The sequence below is a fragment of the Bufo bufo genome, chromosome 7 (assembly GCF_905171765.1).
Source record: "Bufo bufo chromosome 7, aBufBuf1.1, whole genome shotgun sequence".
In the NCBI taxonomy this organism is placed as follows: domain Eukaryota; kingdom Metazoa; phylum Chordata; class Amphibia; order Anura; family Bufonidae; genus Bufo; species Bufo bufo.
Window position 1 is genome coordinate 214,298,900 of NC_053395.1, and position 25,009 is coordinate 214,323,908.

The following is a 25,009-nucleotide window of genomic DNA, read 5'->3' on the forward strand; positions in this document are numbered from 1 at the left end:
GGAGACTGTCCGCATGTGCCAGTCTCCCTTCCTGTCCGCATGTGCCAGTCTCCTCATACAGCTGTTCGGCGGGGGTGCCGGGTGTCGGACCCCCGCCGATCTGATATAGCCGACCTATCCTAAGAATAGGTCATCAATATTAAAAGCCCGGAGAACCCCTTTAAGCATTCTCTCTCCTCTTCTAAACGAAACGAATTCGGGGCTGTAGTGATGCAGCTTTTTGTAAAATAGGAAGCCAAGTTTGCGAAAAAATATCAAAAAAAAAAATTATCACCAGTAAATGAAAATTCTTCCCCCCAGAAACTTTTGTCCATGGGCGAAGCGATTCATAACAGCTCAGCCCCACTCAAGCGAATGCTGCAATACCGGAGACAGCCCATAGACCGGATTGGCGCTGTTGCTGGGAAAGATGCAGACCCTTTTTCTAATCCTGGATCCCTTTAGGTCAAGTCGTAAAATAGAATATCCCTAGAAAAATGCCTAATAACCAATTACAATCAGGACAGCGGGGTGGACTTTACCACCGTGCAAATCCGAAATCAGGGGCCCCCCTACTGGCCACGAGCCACAGCAACAGATTTACCGCCTGTGCAGCAGGTTCAGTTGCAGAAGGGCGCGGGGCAGGCTGCAATGCTAAGCTGAGAGTGAGGATTTGAAGGTCAAGTGGGAGTGGAGTTTAGGGGTGTAACAGGGCGTAGCATAGTGCGATTTTTCGATTTTTAAATCGGAATCTCACCTAAGAGAAAAGCCATTTGGGTCTCTGGACAACCTCACTGGCGGCCAACCTGCTGGCTAAGAAAAAGACATGGCTGAACGGAGCAGCAGGGGGCGTCTCGGTGACTAACACATTATGTCATGTAACGGGGTGATGCTATATAGACCACACATGGTTTGGAGGTTTTTTTTAGCAGGCCTCATCTACAGGAACCATTTGACAACCCTTGGCGGGAAACTACTGGTTGAGATGGATTTGATTTATTTATTTATATCTTTTTATTGGGGCGATGCCAACCCCAAGTTAAGCTGGTGTCCTGCCTCTTCTCACCTGTAAGAAGGTCTTGTACGGTGCAATTATTAGGGGGAGCCACTAGTCCCAAGAATAGGACGCCTGTTGAGCAAGCGGCGGGGTGCACAAGCAGTCAAACTCCACTTGAGCCAACAGGAGCTATGGAAATGGGCAAGCCCCATTCACTTCTTGGGATCGGTTGGGGTCCCGAAGGTCAGAACCGCCACCAATTGCACTTTCAAGTTGATAGGTCTTCGGACGTTTATGGGCCAAATCCCTTTTCAGTACGGAAATGGACGAACCTATCAAACATCTACCCTCTAACGACCAAGACAAAAACAGCCGAAACTCATCCTTCCAAAACAAATAATGCCGATATAATTATTACGGTAATATGACGCTAGTGCAATCCCACATAGCCTGGTCACATGACAAGGCACGGTTTGTTAAAAAAAAAAAAACCATAATAAAAGTAACGATACAACGGAACAACTGGCAAACTTTACAACCGAGTCCGGATTTGATAATTTAAGGCAATTTAGTGAATACGAGAACAACCTGTTGAATTTAAAGCTGTGGATTCGATGACGTCATCCATCTGCAAAGCAAATGTTAGATAGGTCCTCAGTCTTGTGCGTGCGCAACCAGAGCGGGGAAGAAACAGAACAAAAAAAAAAAAAAAAGCTTCGGCTTGTGTGGTAGGTGAAACAGTTCGGAACACTGACTGTAAAAGTCCTTGACAGGTGGGACAAAGCTTCTCGGGGGCGACTCTTAAGACAGCTTTAGCCGCTTCCTTGGAAATCCAAAAGGCAGACACTGTGCGCATGCGAGTGCTCGGAAGGCTTCTGCTACTAGGTGTGGATGGGATTGGATCATGGATTTCCAGCCGTCTGTCTCCATTACGTCCATAGCTTGACTGGAAAAGTGAAGAAAAAAAAAAAAAAGAACGGAAATTGTAAAAAATAAAATGAAAAAATACACAAAAAAACAATAAAAATCCCCAAATTCTCTTTTATGTCTTCCTATCTTGTCTTAGAACACAATCACAACTGTATTAAATATACAAAGATGATGTATCTCAGAAGATCAGACTGTGCCCCTTCTTCCTCACGAACCTCAGATCAGATCTGACTTGTTGTAAGGCAACTGGCTGCAGCAGGAGCCCTCCCCCACCACTTCTTCTGCAGACCAAGCCCTCACATGTCCTGAAAGTGGACGGGATCAAGGTAACCTTGTGTTCAGTGCAAGACGCCTACAAGACTGTTTGATGGGAGGAAAAGGGGGAAAGTATGGCAGGTCGGCAAAGCAGGCAGGGAACAAACAAAGGCCGTAACCGTGCTAAACCAAGAACCAGTCTCGTCACCCAATGGTCAAACCCTGGAAACCATCAATAGGCACATTAAAGAAGGGTTAAAAGGATGAATCCCTCTACCACAATGTGAAACTAAACTTAAAAGGGAATAGCCTGTCAGGGTCCATGTGCTGCTTTCTCTGAGAAATGCGGGGTGAGCAGTAAGAGTCCAGCGGTATGAATGACCCCCCCCCCCCCAAGGTTTGTTCCTTTCAGAATAATGGGGATAAACCAGCCAATCAGCAGCTGGAAAGTGGTGGTCCAACCACTGGGACCACACCAATCAGGGGAACAGGGTCCCCGACACACTGGAGCGAATGGACTTATTTATTTGACTTCCATCAGCACCATATGACAAACACGGATCGGCCAATCCGATCACCACCACATGGCCAACCTATAGTAGTAATAAAAACCAGCACTTACCTGCCGTTCCAGTTTTTGCTGTCCTTGCAGCCCAACTGCCGGAGAACACTACATCTGAAAAGAGCACATAAGAAATAATAATAATAATAATAATAATAATAATAATAATAATAATAATAATAAGCGGAGATTTTTGTCCACGTCATGAAAAAACAGGGGTGCAAAGTTTCAGATGAAAGCCGCCCTGTGACCAGCGGATCTGGGGGACGAGGCCAGTTCTTTGATGTCCACAGTACTCGGCGCGTGTCACTTGCCTGTTAATGAAGTCTATTGCTTGTGCTTTCAGCTGTTCTGCGCTGTGCAAATCTGCGAGGATAAGGACGTCGGCGACATTCTCCACTGACAGGCTATTGCATAGGGCCTCTTCGCATAGGACTTTTAGCCGTTCTAAAGCATACTGACAAAGAACGACAAGCCGTGTTACAAGTCAGAAATGAATGAATGGAAGAGGGGGCTAAGAAAATCCTTAAAGGGGCTTTACAAGACCTCAGTATAGGTCATCAATATCTGATCGGTGGGGGGTCCGACTGCTGATCTGCTGTTTGAAGCCTCTTCTCGGCCAGTGACGTCAGGTTCATCGGTCACTTGACCAATGTGCGGCTCGGTTCCATTCAAATAAATGGACATGGGCTGCAATACCAAGCACGGCCACTATACACTATACAATGTATGGCGCTGTGTGATGAGGACGCATCATCGTACAGTTCCACAGCCTCTTCAAAAAGCTGTTTCAGCTAGGGTGGCGGCGTCGGACCCCCACAATCAGATATCGATGACCTATCCTGAAGATAGGTCACCAGTATCAAACTCCAGGACAAACCCTTTATTTAAATCCTGAAGATACCTAAAGGCTCTGTTCTGCTTAGGCGCAGTATCCTAGCAACTTCACCGTCTGATAGTCTCAGTTTGTTTATCACAGCGCATGCGCAGACTGACACATGGGACAGCCATGAGTAAGCCGATCAACCGGGGAATACCTCGCTAAATCGACAGGTACAGCTACCAATGGTAGGACACTATTTACACTGGAGGTTTATAAATCTGGCTAGTACACCACCTAACCAGGGTTGCCACCCAGAAATTTTCTTAGTTAACCCAAAATCACGGACATTTTTTACGGACAAATTGGAAAACCCTAACGAATGATAAAGATTATAAGTGAAGCCTGTCTATAACTCAATATACTGATAAGAACTCATTACCAGCATTTACAGTGAGCTGTAAAATGATGGACATTAACACCAAAATAATCTAGTCAAGAACCACCAGCCTAAAAAATCACGGACACACAGGCAAGAGAAGGACAGGGAGCATGTCGGGCTAATTAACTAAGGACACTTGACTCTGCAATGTACAGCAATCATCTGGTTATCGGAGGAACACGTGGATTGTGAGGCAGCACCGTGGGTGACATGAACCAGTGGCCTCTAAATGTATCTTCTTTTCATGTATCTTTCAGTATTTTGCTACTTTTTAACTATATAGTAAATTTTTGAATTGCCGCCCTATCGTGATCTGTCGTTTTAGCGATTCATTTAGGTTTTCAGCCTTTCAATGTAAACAAGAATTTTTCAATGACAGCAAGTAGTGATCATGAAAATGGAGGTAAAACGCAATGGGGCAGATTTACTAGTCCTATATAGACGGTGTACACTTACGGGCGGTCTAGACCTGCACTAGATTCAGCACGGGGGCTCGGACTGGATGACAAATGTGGTGCAGGGACAGACACTTATACCGACCATCGGTCGCTCAGACCGAATTCTGCTGCAAAATTGTGGAGCTATTTTGGTGCTAAATGCTGCAACTTCGGACACCCCCCTTTCCTGTAAAGCCTCTTTGTCAAGCTAGGTGCAGATAATTTGTCTAAACCTTAAAGGGGTTGTCCAGGTTCAGAGCTGAACCGGACATACGTTCCCTTTTACTCATTTAGCCTGTATGAGTGGAGCATTTCTAGCTCCGATGCCCCCCTTGCCCTGCATCACACAGGGCGAGGGCTTTTTCTTCACAACCGGTGACATACCAGGCTTTTCATGGGTATGCAGAGGCTTCCACCTAGCAGTGAGCTCGGTGATGTCACCGGCACAAATGGGTGGTCTTTAGAGTTGCCCTAGGCTGTTTTACAGGCTAGAGCAGTGCTAAGGACCACCCATTAGCGCTAGTGAATCACTGGGATCACTACAAGGCGGAAGCCTCTGCCTAGCATACCCATAAGAAGACATCACCGGGATCACTGCTAGGTGGAAGCCTCTGCCTAGCATACCCATGAGAAGACATCACCGGGATCACTGCTAGGCGGAAGCCTCTGTCTAGCATACCCATGAGAAGACATCACCGGGATCACTGCTAGGTGGAAGCCTCTGCCTAGCATACCCATGAGAAGACATCACCGGGATCACTGCTAGGTGGAAGCCTCTGCCTAGCATACCCATGAGAAGACATCACCGGGATCACTGCTAGGTGGAAGCCTCTGCCTAGCATACCCATGAGCAGACATCACCGGGATCACTGCTAGATGGAAGCCTCTGCCTAGCATACCTATGAGAAGACATCACCGGGATCACTGCTAGGTGGAAGCCTCTGCCTAGCATACCTATGAGAAGACATCACCGGGATCACTGCTAGGTGGAAGCCTCTGCCTAGCATACCCATGAGCAGACATCACCGGGATCACTGCTAGATGGAAGCCTCTGCCTAGCATACCCATGAGCAGACATCACCGGGATCACTGCTAGATGGAAGCCTCTGCCTAGCATACCTATGAGAAGACATCACCGGGATCACTGCTAGGTGGAAGCCTCTGCTTAGCATACCCATGAGAAGACATCACCGGGATCACTGCTACGTGGAAGCCTCTGCCTAGCATACCTATGAGAAGATGTCACCGGGATCACTGCTAGGTGGAAGCCTCTGCCTAGCATACCCATGAGAAGACATCACCGGGATCACTGCTAGGTGGAAGCCTCTGCCTAGCATACCTATGAGAAGACGTCACCGGGATCACTGCTACGTGGAAGCCTCTGCCTAGCATACCTATGAGAAGACGTCACCGGGATCACTGCTAGGTGGAAGCCTCTGCCTAGCATACCTATGAGAAGACCTCACCGGGATCACTGCTAGGTGGAAGCCTCTGCTTAGCATACCCATGAGAAGACATCACCGGGATCACTGCTAGGTGGAAGCCTCTGCCTAGCATACTGAGAAAAAAACAGGTACTTCATTGGCAGTAAACAAACAACCCTTGTCCTGTGCTATGCAGAACAGCGTAAAAGGGAGCATCAGAGGTAGAAATGCTCCGATGCTCCACTCATACAGGCTAAATAAGTGAAGGCGAGCTTATGTCCGGGTTCAACTCTGAACCCGGAGAACCCCCTTTAATGAGCCACATTTTGGAATCTAGGTGCACTCACATTAGTAAAGGTGAATCAATGTATCGGAAAGTTGCATAACTTTCCAGAATATAATAATTATGCCTTGTTCACATAAAATGGAAATAAAAAACACTTTTTATGCAACTTTGCAGAAATCAATTGCACAAGTGACTATAACAAACTTTGTAATATATCTTATCAAAGAAAATGCCTCTTTTTCCACTTATTAGCCCCTTTACTCCCCCATCCTACACTAACGTTCTCTAAGACGGAAAGCTCAGTAAAGGATCAGATTCCATGCTGCCCGAGTCTATACAGAGGGAGAGGGAGGAGGAAGAATAGGCTTTTTTCCCCCTTTAACCTATATTACAAAGTTTCTTATTGTCACCTTTACTATTGATTTATGCAAAGTTGCGTGAAAAGTAAGTTGCCATTTAACTATGTTTTTGCACATCACTGAGACTAGTCACGTGAAGGTACATGAGCAGGGACCCTAATAGGTCACCAAAACAACCCCTAGGCAAGTATGTATACCAAAGGTACATTAAGGCAGCAAGTTCTACGTATATATTACAGATCACTGAACCTTAATCCATCATCAAATCAATTACAGAAATCTCCCATAATGAAGGATGACATTTTGCTTTTCAGAAAATATTAGTATTGCTTAATTAACAATTCCATAATACATTGCTGTCATCTGCAGGCGCAGTCTGAATCTGCTGAAGACCGGCATGGAGAGAATTCCTTGCATCTATCAATCTATACTACAGGCTGAAGCCGCAGAGACTGTCAGGGGGTTTGAGCTCAGGGGTGCTTCTATTCATTTGTCAGACTCCACCCTTCCCCAAAATTGTACCCAAAAGTGCACTTGTTTTTCCACAGCTGGGGGTTTGGAACACCTCATCCACATTTATTGTACTGGATTCATTGCCTGTTTAAAGTGTGGAATTCGCATTGCAAATCTGCAGCGTCTGAACTCTGCCAAAGTAAGGAGCTTACCTTGTGGACGGCGTACCTCCTACTAGGACTAGGCCCCTTCTGGCAGCCAAAGGATGTACAGGCAATAATACTATAGGGGCTTTCTGGAAGTAGAATATTGATGATCTATACTAAGGATAGGTTCTCAATATCTGATCAGCGGGGGTCTGACTCCTGACATCTCCCCCAATTAGATTCCCTGCGGCCTCTTCAAAGCTTGTCGAGCACAGCGCCATACACTGTGTGGTGGCTGCTCTTGGTATTGCAGCCCAGGCCTATTCATTTGATTGGTTCTGAGCTACACAGAGGCCATGTGACCGACGAAGGTGATGTCACTGGCCTAGGAAGGGGACACAGCACTGACCAGAGCAGGTCGGCCTCTTCAAAAAGCTGATCAGTGGGGCTGCTGGGAGCCGGACCCTCACGATCGGATATTGATAACCTAACCTGGGGATGGGTCATCAATATTGTACGACTGGAAAACACCTTTCAAGGGGTCATCCAGTTCTTTAAAGTGGATGGGCTGCCCTTAGGATAGGTCATCAATATTAGATCTTGGGGCACCCCCACTGATTAGCAGCGTGAAGGGGTCGTGGCTTGTCCCATTCACATGAAAGGGAATGAACTGCAGTACCAGGCACAACCACTGCTAAAAGCATGGCGCTGTGACAGATCTCTCAGAAGTGCTGCGAGATACTCCCCAATATAATATTAAGGCCGTGGTGTTTTGTGGTCTGCAAACTGCGGATCCGCAAAACACGGATACCGGCCCGTGTGCGTTCCGCATTTTGCGGACCGCACTATGATAGAAAATGACTATTCTTGTCCACAACTGCGGACAAGAATAGGACATGCTATACATTTTTTGCAGGGCTGCAGAACGGAACAACAGATGCGGACAGCAGGTGGTGCTTTTGCGGAAATGAAAAATGTGCGGAACGGATGCGGACTCATTCATGTGGTCGCCTGAATGAAACCTAAATGTTTATCCTAAAGGTCAGGCCGTTGGAAAACCTGGAGGGGAAAATTTTGAAAAAAAAAAAAGAAATTCCCCTTTAAGAAATGGCACATTATATGGATTGCAACCCTGACTTGTAAATGATCCTGTAGGAAGACGTTCACAGTCAGATTAGCAAACGTGTGAAGAACTACAGACACTTTTAATTGGCAAATTGACTTACTTTATCTGCTGCTGCCAACAAGTTATCAGCCATCTTCTCTAAATTAGGAGCCTTTCCGGTGTAGATGTATCCCATCATTTCCTTAAACACTTCTGGTTCCATGTCGTGAATGTCTACTCTGTTCTGTACCAAAAAAAAATAAAAAAATAATCCAAAAATTAGAAAAAAATACATAAAAAAAAAAAACTGACAAGTTCCGAACAAGAGCAACGTTCAACAGACGCCATATTGTACCATGGGTATTACTCCCATCATGCCCTGCTGGCAGCTATAGAGGCCAGTAATGTACCGTCGCAGGTTAGGGATTGCTGCATCTCTCTGATATCCATCTCCAGCAGGGGGCGCCACTCATCTTTCCCATATTAGAGAATGTGCCTAGTGAGCTGCCCCGCTCTTTATGGAGTCTAGGAGAGATGGGCGATTTGGCCACTGTTGGGTTTGTTATTAGAATACATTGACAGCTGGGGGTGTTACTAGTTGAAACTACTACCCTATGAGCGCCTCTCCCTTTTCTGCCACAATTGCTGTTTAAAATATGATATTTGTTTCCATTTCTGTCAGTGAAACATTCCTAGTGACAACTAGACCAGGCATGCTCAACCTGCGGCCCTCCAGCTGTTGCAAAACTACAGCTCCCAGCATGCCCGGACAGCCAACAGCCATCAGCCTACAGCAGGGCATTGTGGGAGTTGTAGTTTCACAACAGCTGGAGGGCCGCTGCTCTGGAGGGTGCAAATCCTGTACCAACCCAATTCTGCATTTCTCACAGCTGGGAGTTTTATATAAAATGTATCAAGACTAGACACCTCTATCCGTAGTTTGCTCCGCTGTATCGGGGCAAGCAAAATGCATCAGCTTGGATACAATAGTAGCAAAATCTCAGCTGTGAGAAGTATTAGGTCTGCGCAGAGTTATTGGATGCAAACAGGGAGGTTTCCATTCACGGATAGCAAGCCGGGGTATTGAAGGCTGAAAGGAAATGATAATGGAGGAAGGCTGTAGAAGGTTTCATTTTGCAGGGATTATGGTTTATTTACATAAAGCCAAAACATTTAAACTGGAATTGATCCAGAAATAACTGACTGAAAAGACCTTTATTGGTCCAAAACCATCAGATGTGAGCCACAGGCACCAACATTTTTGCTCTGCGCAGGATAGGTAATAAATGTATGATGGGACCCACACTGACCAAGAAAAGGGGGGGGGGGGTCCCCAAGTCCCTTGAGTAAACAGAGAGGTAGTGGACATGGTTGACCACTCTTCCATACACTTCTATGGGAGATGGCCAAGCGCCATCTTGTGATTAAAGGGGTTGTCCAGGTGTTTAACACGGATGACCTATCCTCAGACTTGGTCATCAATATCAGATCAGTGAAGATCCAACGACCGTCACCCCCGCCGATCAGCTGTTTGAAGAGACCATGGTGCTCCGGTGATCAGCTGTTTGAAGAGACCATGGTGCTCCGGTGATCAGCTGTTTGAAGAGACCATGGTGCTCCGGTGATCAGCTGTTTGAAGAGACCATGGTGCTCCGCCGATCAGCTGTTTGAAGAGACCATGGTGCTCCGCCGATCAGCTGTTTGAAGAGACCATGGTGCTCCGCCGATCAGCTGTTTGAAGAGACCATGGTGCTCCGGTGATCAGCTGTTTGAAGAGACCATGGTTCTCCGGTGATCAGCTGTTTGAAGAGACCATGGTGCTCCGGTGATCAGCTGTTTGAAGAGACCATGGTGCTCCGGTGATCAGCTGTTTGAAGAGACCATGGTGCTCCGCCGATCAGCTGTTTGAAGAGACCATGGTGCTCCGCCGATCAGCTGTTTGAAGAGACCATGGTGCTCCGGTGATCAGCTGTTTGAAGAGACCATGGTTCTCCGGTGATCAGCTGTTTGAAGAGACCATGGTGCTCCGGTGATCAGCTGTTTGAAGAGACCATGGTGCTCCGGTGAGCGCTGCAGCCAGTGGCATCACAATAATATGTCACACGGCCTATTGAAGTGAATGGGGCTGAGCTGCAATACCAGGCACTGCCACTACCCAATGGACAGCGCTGTGCTCACCGAAGCGCCGCAGCTTCTTCAGCGGTGGGTGCCGGGTGTCTGACCTCCACCAATCAGGTATTGATTACCTGTCCTGAGAAATCGGTCATCAATAGTCAATACCTGGAAAACTCCTTTAAGGAGATTGCACGCAGTAGGTTACTGGCCACTACATAAATACCACCGCCATGTCTGCATAAATATATCACCTCTATGAAACCATGGCCGTGTACAATCCTGTTAATGAAACAAGAGAAGCGCCTGGCGCTGTCCGGAGATGCAGTAAAAATAACGGCAGAAGCGCGGCAGTAAATAATAAAAAAAACTGGAATTTTTTTCTTTTGTCCCAAAGTGAAATATTAGAGAAGAAGAAAAGCCCACGCAGTTAGGGGACTGATTTGTCTCCAGGCTCCCGGCTCTGGACAGTAATACCTTCTTGCTCTCTTCCATCTCGTGTTCGAACATTGCATTGAAAACCGGGGATCGAGCTGCAAGAGAAGAGACACGTGGTCAGACAGCCGGAGAGCCGAAGAGGCGGCGGACGGGACGAGACGTTACCTGCGAGGATGGATTTGTGAGCTTTGAACTCCTGGCCGCCCACGTGCAGACTGCAGTCCGTGAAGCGGCTGCTTTCCCACAGAGAGCCCACGTCCTCGGCCAGGCGGCACTCCGGCACTTTCAGGTTGTTTGTGCTGGACTGTCCCGATATGTTGACAGAATCCTGAACTACGCTCACCTGGGGACGGAGGAAAGGGGTATGATCAGGATGGACGAGAAAACGGCTACATTTGTATCATACAAGTGCCGGAAAATGGTTGTGCCACCACGACATAGTCATTTGATATAAGGCTACCTTCACAATCGCGTTTGGTGCGGATCCGTCATGGATCTGCACAGACGGATCCGTTCAGATATTACAACCGCATGCATCCGTTCAGAACTGATCCGTTTGTATTATCTGTAACATAGCCGAGACGGATCCGTCTTGAACACAATTGAAAGTCAATGGAGGACGGATCAGTTTTCTATTGTGTCAGTGAAAACGGATCCGTCCCGATTGACTTACATTGTGTGCCAGGACGGATCCGTTTGCCTCCGCATCGTCAGGCGGCCACTTAAAGGCTGCAAGCAGCCTCCAGAGCGGAATGGAGACGGAACTGAGCGGATCCTTATCCATTCAGAATGCCTTAAGGGCAAAACGGATCCGTTTTGGACCGCTTGTGAGAGCCCTGAGCGGATCTCGCAAACGGAAACCAAAACGCCAGTGTGAAAGTAGCCTAATTCAGTATGAGAAACTAGTGACTTTGTTACAAAAATGCTCCAGTTGTGATAAATTCTTCTTACTTCATTATAATGCCGCCTCCTGGTGCTCATTCTGTATAAGAACATGCATCTCCACCCAGGGCCGGCCTTAGGTGTCCAGGCGCCCTGTGCGAGCTAACCTTATGGCGCCCCCCCCCCCCCCAAAAAAAAAAAAAAAACACTGCTTGTTGCTGGCATCATGGCATAGGCTGGCTGACTATCCAACCAAGTAGTTACCAGCCCGCACACCCCAAAGGCCGGTGTAATGTTATATTTCCCTACCTCGTGAGATTTCCCTACCCTCGTCACTTCCGGTCACACCGGACATGACGTGAAGAGGTGTGCAGCGCCGCGCAGGCACACAACGACAGGTTAGGGAAATTTCACAGCAGAGTGCGCATGCGCCAGGAGCCTCGCCGGCGGTTAGGGTAGGGAAAAGCTATGGGCCAATGCGCAGGCGCAGTGATCGGATGGATGTTCTCAGCTGGACACCGGCCAACACTGCGCATGCACCGGGAGCCTCACCAGCGGTTAGGGAAGGGAAAAAATTACGTACGGGCCAGTGCTTTTTCCCTACCCTAACCGCTGGTGAGGCTCCCAGCGCATGCGCAGTGTCGGCCGGTGTCCAGCTGAGAACATCCATCCGATCACCGCACCTGTGCACTGGCCCATAGTTTTTCCCTACCCTAACCGCCGGCGAGGCTCCCAGCGCATGCGCAGTGTTGGCCGGTGTCCAGCTGAGAACATCCATCCGATCACCGCACCTGTGCACTGGCCCATAGTTTTTCCCTACCCTAACCGCCGGCGAGGCTCCCAGCACATGCGCACTCTGCTGTGAAATTTCCCTAACCCGTCGTTGTGCGCAGTGCGCCCCCCCAATATAATAAACATTTGTGGCGCAGTGCGCCCCCCCAACACCCCAGTATAATAAACATTGGTGGCGCAGTGGGCCCCCCCAATATAATAAACATTGGCGCAGTGCGCCCCCCAACACCCCAGTATAATAAACATTGGTGGCGCAGTGCGCCCCCCCAACACCCCAGTATAATAAACATTAGTGGCGCAGTGCGCCCCCCCAACACCCCAGTATAATAAACATTGGTGGCGCAGTGCGCCCCCCGCAACACCCCAGTATAATAAACATTGGTGGCGCAGTGGGCCCCCCCCAATATAATAAACATTGGCACAGTGCGCCCCCCCCAATATAATAAACATTGGTGGTGCAGTGCGCCCCCCCCAACACCCCAGTATAATAAACATTGGTGGCGCAGTGCGCCCCCCCCTCAATATAATAAACATTGGTGGTGCAGTGCGCCCCCCCCAACACCCCAGTATAATAAACATTGGTGGCGCAGTGCGCCCCCCCTCAATATAATCAACATTGGTGGCGCAGTGGGCAGTGCCAATGAGGGTTAAAAAATAATTAACTCACCTCCTCCAATTGATCGTCTCCTGTTCTTTCTTCAGGACCTGTGGTGACATCACTGTGCTCATCACATGATACATCACATGATACATCACATGATCCATCACCATGGTAATGGACCATGTGATGAGCTCAGTGACGTCACCACAGGTCCTGAAGAAACAGGAGACAGCTACGCGATCAACTGGAGGAGGTGAGTTAATTTTTTTTATTATTTTTTAACCCTCATTGGCACTTCCCACTGTGCCACCAACGTTTCTTATACAAATACAGGAGGCGGGTGCCGGAATCAAATAGCCGGCACCCGACCTTTGTGACAGGGAGCTGCGATCAGCGGCAGTTAACCCCTCAGGTACCGCACCTGAAGGGTTAACTCAACTGCAGCTGATCGCAGCTCCCTGTCACAGAGGTCGGGTGCCGGCTATTTGATTCCGGCACCCGCCTCCTGTATTTGTATTTCAGGTCAGTTATCTTCATTGGTGGCGCAGTGGCCACAGCCCCTCCTCCTCCTCCTCCTCCTCCTCCTGTCTCTCTTCTTTTTGGCAGCGGCGGGGGCAGCAGGCAGGTCAGACACAGGGGAGGGGGAGATGGAGGGGGCGCCCCGAGGGAGAACACAAGTGCAGCCTCGCCTGCCGCATATTACATTGCGAGCTGTCGGCCGCCCAGCGCCCCTGTTGCTATGGCGCCCTGTGCGGCCGCACAGCCCGCACACCCCAAAGGCCGGCCCTGTGTCCACCTACTGAGGTGGTCACACATGTTCAGTTTCATTCTTCAACTGCCACCAGCCGTATGTACTGCTAGAAGCTGTGACAGTTACAGGAAGAGAGCTGTAGCAGAAAGGACACACCCCCTGAGCTGTGATAGAGAGACAGCTACAACGGAAAGGACACCCCCCCTGAGCTGTGATAGAGAGACAGCTACAACGGAAAGGACACACCCCCTGAGCTGTGATAGGGAGACAACTACAACTGAAAGGACACACCCTCTGAGCTGTGATAGACAGCTACAACTGAAAGGACACACCCCCTGAGCTGTGATTGAGAGACGGCTACAACTGAAAGGACACACCCCCTGAGCTGCCACTATGAAGATAATCTAGCAGAGTAATTGGAGCAATGACTGGGGAGATCTCTGGATCCATGTGAGGTACAGGGCTGGTTCTGGCTTTGTCAGCTGTAACCTCCAGGGGTGTAACCTTGATAACCGACGTTCAATTCACTCTGCAGCCACAACTCAGGGTAATTGAAATATTACACAATATCTATTTAAATCAACATGTATGTTTTCCACAAATTTTTTCAGATACAAATTTCAAAACTTCATCCACTTGTATTGTATCTTGTGGCAGAGCTGCACCACAAATCTGCTACAAAGGGATTCAAACTAATAGGGCACTTCAAAATGTTTCCCCCCCCAAGCCAGACAAATACTGTAAATAAAACATATCTAATAATAATAATAAAAAACCTAACTATAATAAACATAAATAACAGTAAACCGAGCAAAAAAACTACAAAATAATTTCAACAATAACAGTAAATAAGCCTAATAATAATAGTAGTAATAAACATAAAAACAATAATCTAAACAATAAAGAATGATAAACCTAATAATACACATTATAATGATAATTAAAAATAATAAACTAAACACTCAAACATAACACTACTAATAATAATAATAAAATCAGAACACAGATATTACAAATGTGAATAAAAGGGTTACTGTGCCTTTAAAGAGGAGCTGTCCCCTCTCCAGACTTGAATGAATTGCTAGCAGTTTACAATGAAGGTCCAGATGGGCGTTACCAGTTGGTGGTGTGTCCCTGCACAGTCTGACAGTATCCAATCAGTGCTGCCAGTCTTCAGACTGTGCAGGGTCACAGGGTCACACACCTGGACCTTTATTGCAAACTGTTAGTAATTCATTCATAACTTCTAGTAGGAATAATAAAGGAACAGCACGGAGCCATAAGAGTTGTTATCACATGGAGAATGTCAGGAGAGGCGACGGCTCCTCTGTAATGTGCTGTAATGAAACGCGTGTTTGGGGCGCGGAGCCTGCCGCATTCTCTCCATATGTAATGTTATTTTAATACACAGAATAATGCACTCGATAAAAGCCCCACAAATGCCCGCTCTCTCTAATGACATCCAAACGATTACCCGAATTACCAATTGGTTGGGCCATTAAGCGGAGGGGCGCAGCAGTCGGCTCAGACTCTGCTCGTCCGGAGAGCAGACAGTTGCTGCCTCGTCTTTTGTCAGCCACATAATTGTATTCAGAACAGATTCCTTCTACAGCTCATTTCACTCGTCGGAATGGAAATGGGATGTGCGCTATTTGCACCATGTGGTCTCGGGGGATGCCCATCAATTATTCCCTTGCACGCCATAATATCATATAATTAAGTTGCAATCTTGCCAGTTTTACATATATTCGAGGAAGACGCAGATCATAGGAAGTGTACTGGCGGTTAACACATTCACGAGCCGGGCCAGCGCTGAAGCGCGTGACGACGCGCCGAGCGCCCGCTCCCGGGCTCTGACCTTCTGCACTCCATTGCTTTACGAAACTCACAAATTGCTTTGCTAACAACGGGCAGAGCGGCATCCTCGCGGACCTTTACTAGGTAATTACCAGCACAGCACATGCTACGACGAGGCAAGACAAACCCATCGTCAAGCTTTAACCCTTTCACCGACACAGGTGATGTTCACCCCTCCAATGCCAGGGTAAATCTGGGCTTACTGTAAAATTTCCGGTACCCACACAGGAGGTCGTTCGAACGCTTATTCGCCCATAAACATGCATGTTTATTTCAACAGGGGGGTGAGGATAAGCAGCTGCAGTGCACCACTTATCTCCCAAATACACCTATAAATACAGCCTACAGATGCAACGGAGAATCAATTCTGGCAAATTTATCCCAAAAAAATAAAAAATTAAATTATTTTCAAGATTAGTGTTACGAGGCTCCACATAGATAATTAGTAGCTTTCTTCCTTGTCCCATTAAGACAACTTATCCCCTGGCCACCAGTTCGGGGGGTGTCCCTGCACAGTCTGACACTGGCAGCATTGATTGGATAGTTGTAGACTATTCAGGGACACGCTCCCAACTGGTGACATCCATCTGGACCTTCATTGTGAACTGATACCAATCCTACTTCCTTTCCTGGCTCTTTACCTCTTTCATTCAGTTTGGAATTAATGTCTTTTAACAAAGCTAGAACCAGCCCTGTACCTCACATGGATCCAGAGATCTCCCCAGTCATTGCTCTGCAAGATTTATATCAATCTGGCAGCTCAAGGGGAGTGTCCTTTCTGCTGCAGCTCAGGGGGCGTGTCTCAGCGCACCCTATCACAGCTCAGGGGGCGTATCTCAGCGCTCCCTATCACAGCTCAGGGGGCGTGTCCATGCTCTACCTATCACAGCTCAGGAGGCAGTTGAAGGATGAAACTGAGCATGTGCGGCCATCTCAGTGAGCAGGTCAAAGAAATGAGAAAAGAACAAACAGCAGGTGGCGCCATACAGATACAATTTATTGAACAGCTGAGTGGCTATGCAAAATTTTTAATTACATGCAATTACAAAAGTATTCAGATCCAGGTGCTGGTTTGAAAACTGTAGAATATTTTTCATGGGACAACTCCTTTAACTGTCTCAGTCAGACCATCACTGTGACCAGAGAGCCCTTCCCCCTCAATTAGAGAATCACACATTACACTGATCAATGCAATGCTCTTCTGTGGCCACATTTACCTAGGCCTATCAAGAGAACAATAGAGCTTTCATACTGTCATCCCAATTCTACACCTACCATTATCATGAGGATTACCCCGCAGATAACACGGTCCCGTCACAGCAGCAGTGAACTGACAACGGATTACCTATCGACATGGGAGTTTTATATCTCTGCGCTGACTGCTACAGAGGAAAGTATTTTGCATTTAATCACAATGGCATAGTGCTGCCGAAATGAATAAGCAAAACATTCGGAGTTAAAAAGAAAATCCTTTTGGGATGGAAACGCCCCTTTAACTCAGGACTACTGCTGTTTAGAGGAACAATATCCACATTTCTCAAGAAGCTTCCTGGTCTTTAAAAGAATTAATAAAAAATAAAAATCAACCACATAACGAAAAGCAAAAAACAGAACTAAAATAAAATAAAAATAAAATAATTCCACTCACCTCACAGAACAACGTGAGTTTATCATCTGGCAGGAGACCATTGGCTTCATCAAGTAGGAAGTCTCGCCGGATGAATTTTTTGAAGCCCCAGTCTTTACCCTGGACAAACCGGTATGCCCTCTGACTCTCTGCGTGACATCAAAACATAAAAAACGTCAGAGAACATCTGCAAGAGCAAAAATATCTAGATAACACTTCTGGAGCATCTATTTTGAATTCTGCATTGTGTCCTATTATTCCTCCTGGAAATTTATGAATGAGCTGACAACTGGGCGTCACCATTCCTCTTGCCGATGGGCATCTGAAACTTGCTCCTCTCATCCTGAAAAATATTCTCCATGCTCTGAATTTTTTGCACTGGGTCCTACTCAACAACACAGGGTTTTCTGCTGTTGTACGAATCAAGGACCGCACCAGAGGATGGATAAACCTACAGACTTAAAGGGGTTAATTAAGACTATAAAATTCTCCCCCATATGCCGGGCCCCTCACAATGAATATACTGGGTGACGCTAGGGATGCTCGTCGCCGTCACCGCCTGCCATTGGCTGCTCCCCCTCCCCCCCATCCATGCACAGGGAGAAGCAGGTGGGGACCAGGAGTGGCGCAGGGAGCGGGGTAAGTATATTCATTGTGAGGGGCCCAGCATATGGGGGGGGGCTTTTTATAGTCTTGGATAACCCCTTTAACCTCTAGGTCTTAGTGCTGCTCAGTCCTATGCAAGTCAATGGGAATGAGCAGCAGTACCAAGCACAGCCACTATGCGTTGCATTGCGCTGTGGCTGGTTTACTAATGAAGAGGCTGCAGAATCCAGCCAAGCACCACGGGCGCCGGTAGACGGACCCTGAGGATGGGTCGTCCACACAGAATTCCTGGAAAACACTTGAATAAATCCACGGAACAACCAGAACTCACCCATGGCTTTTGTCTCCTCCCGCCGCACATTTAACAGAGAGAACTTAAATTTTGCTCGAACTTCACTCTTCGGACAGCTGACGAGCAGCAGGTACAAGGACAGGTAATCCTTGCTCTCGTCGTCCAGTCCTTTTGGGTTAACTCTTAAGCACCTGGAGGGGTAAGACGAGAGATCAGTCAGTTCAGATGGGAGTTTTTGACGTTGTTTCTACCATCAGAGTGCAGCGCATACGGCTCGTTCTTACCATTTCATTTTATCATTTGGCCCCGATGAAAAAGTAGAACTTTTTAACACTTCGCCCATTTCCTCTCGACAAAAACTGAAGTTACTGATGGTCCACATGTAGGAAAACTTTACTACTTTCACCTGTGGATAAAAGGCGAAGCAATTAACACACACGTATTATATGTATCAAAGGGCAGGAAAGAATAAGCGGTTTCAGAATTTACAGGATTATGTGAGATATTACATTTTTAGCACAGCCCATCAGGGCATAACTGCAGAGGTCCTACCCCTGGGAAGCCTGCAAACAGCAAAGGGTTAGCAGCACACAAAGTGACACCCGTAAGAATGTGTCTGTGCCTGGGATTGCAGCACTATTCACTTCAATGAGCAGAGATCTGGACCTCACTGTGCCGGGTACTGCAGAGATGCCCACATGAGGGTGCCCTTCACAGGGCAATGGTCAACCATTGGGCCTTGTGGCATATATAAATGGGTGAGGCTAAACACATTCAGTTCCCTATAGTAACACCAAAGCCTTTACCAGACCCCCTATATTGCCGTCAGAGCCCAGACCAGAGGCCTGCATTGCCGTCAGAGCCCAGACCAGAGGCCTGCATTGCCGTCAGAGCCCAGACCAGAGGCCTGCATTGCCGTCAGAGCCCAGACCAGAGGCCTGCATTGCCGTCAGAGCCCAGACCAGAGGCCTGCATTGCCGTCAGAGCCCAGACCAGAGGCCTGCATTGCCGTCAGAGCCCAGACCAGAGGCCTGCATTGCCGTCAGAGCCCAGACCAGAGGCCTGCATTGCCGTCAGAGCCCAGACCAGAGGCCTGCATTGCCGTCAGAGCCCAGACCAGAGGCCTGCATTGCCGTCAGAGCCCAGACCAGAGGCCTGCATTGCCGTCAGAGCCCAGACCAGAGGCCTGCATTGACGTCAGAGCCCAGACCAGAGGCCTGCATTGACGTCAGAGCCCAGACCAGAGGCCTGCATTGACGTCAGAGCCCAGACCAGAGGCCTGCATTGACGTCAGAGCCCAGACCAGAGGCCTGCATTGACGTCAGAGCCCAGACCAGAGGCCTGCATTGACGTCAGAGCCCAGACCAGAGGCCTGCATTGACGTCAGAGCCCAGACCAGAGGCCTGCATTGACGTCAGAGCCCAGACCAGAGGCCTGCATTGACGTCAGAGCCCAGACCAGAGGCCTGCATTGACGTCAGAGCCCAGACCAGAGGCCTGCATTGACGTCAGAGCCCAGACCAGAGGCCTGCATTGACGTCAGAGCCCAGACCAGAGGCCTGCATTGACGTCAGAGCCCAGACCAGAGGCCTGCATTGACGTCAGAGCCCAGACCAGAGGCCTGCATTGACGTCAGAGCCCAGACCAGAGGCCTGCATTGACGTCAGAGCCCAGACCAGAGGCCTGCATTGACGTCAGAGCCCAGACCAGAGGCCTGCATTGACGTCAGAGCCCAGACCAGAGGCCTGCATTGACGTCAGAGCCCAGACCAGAGGCCTGCATTGACGTCAGAGCCCAGACCAGAGGCCTGCATTGACGTCAGAGCCCAGACCAGAGGCCTGCATTGACGTCAGAGCCCAGACCAGAGGCCTGCATTGACGTCAGACCCCAGACCCCTGCATTGACGTCAGAGCCCAGACCCCTGCATTGACGTCAGAGCCCAGACCAGAGGACTGCATTGACGTCAGAGCCCAGACCAGAGGCCTGCATTGACGTCAGAGCCCAGACCAGAGGCCTGCATTGACGTCAGACCCCAGACCAGAGGCCTGCATTGACGTCAGACCCCAGACCAGAGGCCTGCATTGACGTCAGAGCCCAGACCAGAGGCCTGCATTGACGTCAGACCCCAGACCAGAGGCCTGCATTGACGTCAGACCCCAGACCAGAGGCCTGCATTGACGTCAGACCCCAGACCAGAGGCCTGCATTGACGTCAGACCCCAGACCAGAGGCCTGCATTGACGTCAGACCCCAGACCAGAGGCCTGCATTGACGTCAGACCCCAGACCAGAGGCCTGCATTGACGTCAGCCTCCAGACCAGACCCCTACATTGACGTCAGCCTCAAGACAAGACCCCTAACATTGACGTCAGACTCAAGACAAGACCCCTAACATTGACGTCAGCCTCAAGACAAGACCCCTACATTGACGTCAGACTCCAGACCAGACCCCCACATTAATATCAGACCACTGACCAAACCCCTATATTAATAACGTTAGATGTGTCAGGACCCAGTGTAGTGGAGCCTGAGCTGAATAAGAGCCATGAGCAGGGAAGGTAAGTATACAGACCACCATCTATTGGAGTAATTCCCGCGAGCAGGGTCCCCTCCCAGCAGACGGATGAACTGCGTTCAGGGGTCCTTGATGGACTATTCTGTGAATGGCCATGTGTACAATGAAATCAGTTGACATCCATTGGTCGCTTAAGGTCCCCAGCAGTGGGACCCCCTATGTTCAGCTCATCGGTGAAAACTTCTAACAGAAAGGGATTGTCCAAAGAGGAGGACACCTTAAAATTTAATAAAACTGGAAAACCCCATTAAAAGAATTCAAGTTTCAGGAGGGAATTAAAAAGTGGGAAATCCCCTTGAAAAAGGAGAATTTGCTCAGACAAGCCTTTTATAATGAAACTTCTGTGAAACATCAGCCAGTGACGTCACACACCAGTCAACGTCCATGTCCTAAAACTAGAGGCATCTCATGAGTCAGGCCCAAAATATGGCCTATCTAGTAATTCAGGTCCTTCTAATGCTACGTGCATTATAAGCAAACACGTGAATTATCATCACATGCTACAATGTCCATTCACATGTTTAAAGCATTACCCTAAAAGTGGTCAGGTGCACACCTGAAGGTTTAAAGGGGTCGACTCATGAATCAGACCCCAGATCACTAGTTTACTATCAGACTCCAGACCACTTATTTCAGACTGCAGACCAGACCACTAAATTAATATCAGACCCCAGATCACACCACAATAATAATATCAGACCCCCGACCAGTCCACGGTATTAATATCAGACCCCCGACCAGACGACTAAATTAATATCAGACCCCCAACCAGACCAGACCAGGCCTCCATATTAATAACAGACCCCTGTACCACGTAATTCATTTCCAACCCCAGAGCAGACCGTAGATCAACAAAAAAAAATAAAAAATACAGACCCTTGCTCCGATGCCATCCAGCGTCAGGATGCCATGGGGGTCACCACATATTACGGCCTGAAAACAGATGGTGTCAGAATTCAGCCAAGTGGTGGAACTGAGCCCTGACCAGACCTTCGATCACACAAACCCCGCACGCTCCTGGGCGCACCTGCAAAGGAGTTGCCAAACCCCTCCCCCCTGAAAAAAAAAAAAGTGGTCAATCCCTTTAATGGCCATATAACACCTGACAGACTCCCTTTACATAGACTTCTGACACATTACAAGTTTTATAGGTGGGGGTCTGGGTGCTGTCCATCCACAATAACTGGAGCTGAAAGCTCTGCCCGAAATAGTGAGCGTAGAGGGAGGGATAACAAACGTACCGAGAAAGAGGAAGAAAGAGGGGAAAAAAGGGTAGGAAGTGTGGGGGATCTATATAAATGTATCCTTCGTACAGAAGAGTTATCATTTGTGGGATATATAAATGATCGTCCGTAGTCACAACCACCGCAGAGAAGACTGAGGTCAAGTTTACACTTCAATGGAGGTATGGCGGCTCACTCAGTATATAGTTGTGGAATGGGTGCTACTAGGCCTAGAATGACTCACCCAGTCATAAATAAGAACAAATATGGAAAATATAGGAAGACTGAGCACTCACCAGCTGGACCAAATAGAGACTAAAAGTAGATGATATATAACAATATTATTTAATAGCCCTATACATAATCTAAACAAGTATAATCTGCAATAAAACAATGTGATAAAATGACTAAATGAATAAGGAGACAATCATGTATGTTGAAATATAAAAGGACACAAATGTATCAATACGCCTGATATATAGATACTAGTAAAAACCTAAATGTTACAAGGACAAGTATTATCGGTCAATAAAAATGGATAAAAAAAATATTCGATAATTAAATCGGTAATGAGTTCAATGAGAAATTCGCCAGATAAAATATAAGCAGATGAGTTATATTCGTATTTGATGGAATCAGTTCAATTATTCACGTTCAGTTCGATCATATAGACCGGATCGGTATAAAGTCAGTTAGTGTATTACACCTGTTAAATTGCCGTCTGATGTGAGTATACCGTGGCGTCCCACGTGGCTCACAAAATCAGATCTGGCGGTACCTGGTTCCAGTCGCTTGTTTGAAGTGATTCGGGCGGTCGTGTGGCCCCCAATGTAAGCGGTCTCCTGATGATATTCACCGGGTATACAAGTCTGGACCTGGTTTGCAGTTAACAGGGTGTTCCCTCCACATTGGAAAAGTCGTAATTTCGACAAAGTTGAAATCCAATTATCGGAGTGTTGGGGTCTCGTAGATATTCATCAGCTGATGTCCGAGGTATACAGTAACCAAGCGCGTTTCGGGGTCCTTTCCTGGTCCCTTCCTCAGTGGTGATCTGTAATGGGGTTTTATCCCCTTTTTATACCCAACATCCTTTAGAATAAAGTGGAGTGAAACTATGGTTTTGGATCCAGTGACATGTAAACTCTGGTATGGAGCAGTCTAGATGATTATTCTTGTTACGAAACAAAAAAGAAAAAGTACTTTCAAAGGTTATATTAATATAATCAATCTTGACCGTAATGTAGTCTGGCGTCTCTCATTTGAATCCCATTCTCATTAAACAACAATTTTCATGTGCGTTATTGATGCGGTTTTTCTTATAAAAAAAACGCAAATGCGGTTCCTTCAATGTATATGCGTTTTGTTGTTCCTTACATATATAAACACAAATCATATTGGTTTTCATTGATTTTACACTTTAAAATATAATATATAGCATTACAATATGCAAAAAATATATATATATATATATATATAGAACATAACAATAAAATCTATGCATAAATAAAATAATTAAAATATATATATTCGTTATTCCTATCTAGTCATGGCGTCATTGGAGTGGAGGAAGTGGAAGTGGATCAGATAAACATACTGTCTCGAGACATTTTAAATTGCACCACGGCCAAGATCCAGGCTGTCTCTTCTTTGCTGCTGTTGAAAAAGTCAGGCCCCATTGGAGAGGAGGAGATATCATCAAACATATGTCCCGTGTTGAGTCGCGATTTATATTCAATTTCGATTCAATTATACCCATGGGCTTGAATGCTGAATCCGAACTCTTCGACTTCCTATAGTCTACCTCTGTGGGGTGGAGGCCCCCCACCCGATGTGGCCCAGAGGTGGATTTAATACTCGCTCTGGTCCCCCTTGGGTGGGCAGCCTCCACTCTCATATTCTTCCTCCACTCCAATGACGCCATGACTAGATAGGAATAACGAATATATATATTTAAATTATTTTATTTATGCATAGATTTTATTGTTATGTTCTATATATATATATTTTTTTTTTGTATATTGTAATGCTATATATTATATTTTAAAGTGTAAAATCAATGAAAACCAATATGATTTGTGTTTATATATGTAAGGAACAACAAAACGCATATACATTGAAGGAACCGCATTTGCGTTTTTTTTATAAGAAAAACCGCATCAATAACGCACATGAAAATTGTTGTTTAATGAGAATGGGATTCAAATGAGAGACGCCAGACTACATTACGGTCAAGATTGATTATATTAATATAACCTTTGAAAGTACTTTTTCTTTTTTGTTTCGTAACAAGAATAATCATCTAGACTGCTCCATACCAGAGTTTACATGTCACTGGATCCAAAACCATAGTTTCACTCCACTTTATTCTAAAGGATGTTGGGTATAAAAAGGGGATAAAACCCCATTACAGATCACCACTGAGGAAGGGGCCAGGAAAGGACCCCGAAACGCGCTTGGTTACTGTATACCTCGGACATCAGCTGATGAATATCTACGAGACCCCAACACTCCGATAATTGGATTTCAACTTTGTCGAAATTACGACTTTTCCAATGTGGAGGGAACACCCTGTTAACTGCAAACCAGGTCCAGACTTGTATACCCGGTGAATATCATCAGGAGACCGCTTACATTGGGGGCCACACGACCGCCCGAATCACTTCAAACAAGCGACTGGAACCAGGTACCGCCAGATCTGATTTCGTGAGCCACGTGGGACGCCACGGTATACTCACATCAGGCGGCAATTTAACAGGTGTAATACACTAACTGACTTTATGCCGATCCGGTCTATATGATCGAACTGAACGTGAATAATTGAACTGATTCCATCAAATACGAATATAACTCATCTGCTTATATTTTATCTGGCGAATTTCTCATTGAACTCATTACCGATTTAATTATCGAATATTTTTTTATCCATTTTTTTATCAATTTTTATTGACCGATAATACTTGTCCTTGTAACATTTAGGTTTTTACTAGTATTTATATATCAGGCGTATTGATACATTTGTGTCCTTTTATATTTCAACATACATGATTGTCTCCTTATTCA

At 47.0% G+C, this 25,009-nt stretch overlaps 1 protein-coding gene across 1 annotated transcript in view; it reads right to left on the reverse strand.

Moving 5' to 3' along the window:
- Positions 1-217: 217 nt before the first annotated feature.
- The window catches only part of SPOPL (speckle type BTB/POZ protein like), a 28,002-nt gene continuing 3,210 nt past the window's right edge, over positions 218-25,009 (reverse strand). Inside the window, exons 2-10 of the mRNA XM_040440452.1 lie at positions 18,438-18,559; positions 18,193-18,344; positions 17,277-17,404; positions 10,911-11,088; positions 10,785-10,840; positions 8,317-8,439; positions 3,038-3,180; positions 2,784-2,837; positions 218-1,922 (exon numbers count right to left, since the gene is read on the reverse strand). Coding sequence (XP_040296386.1) covers positions 1,778-1,922; positions 2,784-2,837; positions 3,038-3,180; positions 8,317-8,439; positions 10,785-10,840; positions 10,911-11,088; positions 17,277-17,404; positions 18,193-18,344; positions 18,438-18,559 — 1,101 coding nt within the window. The 3' untranslated portion in view covers positions 218-1,777. The remainder of the gene's footprint in view (positions 1,923-2,783; positions 2,838-3,037; positions 3,181-8,316; positions 8,440-10,784; positions 10,841-10,910; positions 11,089-17,276; positions 17,405-18,192; positions 18,345-18,437; positions 18,560-25,009) is intronic.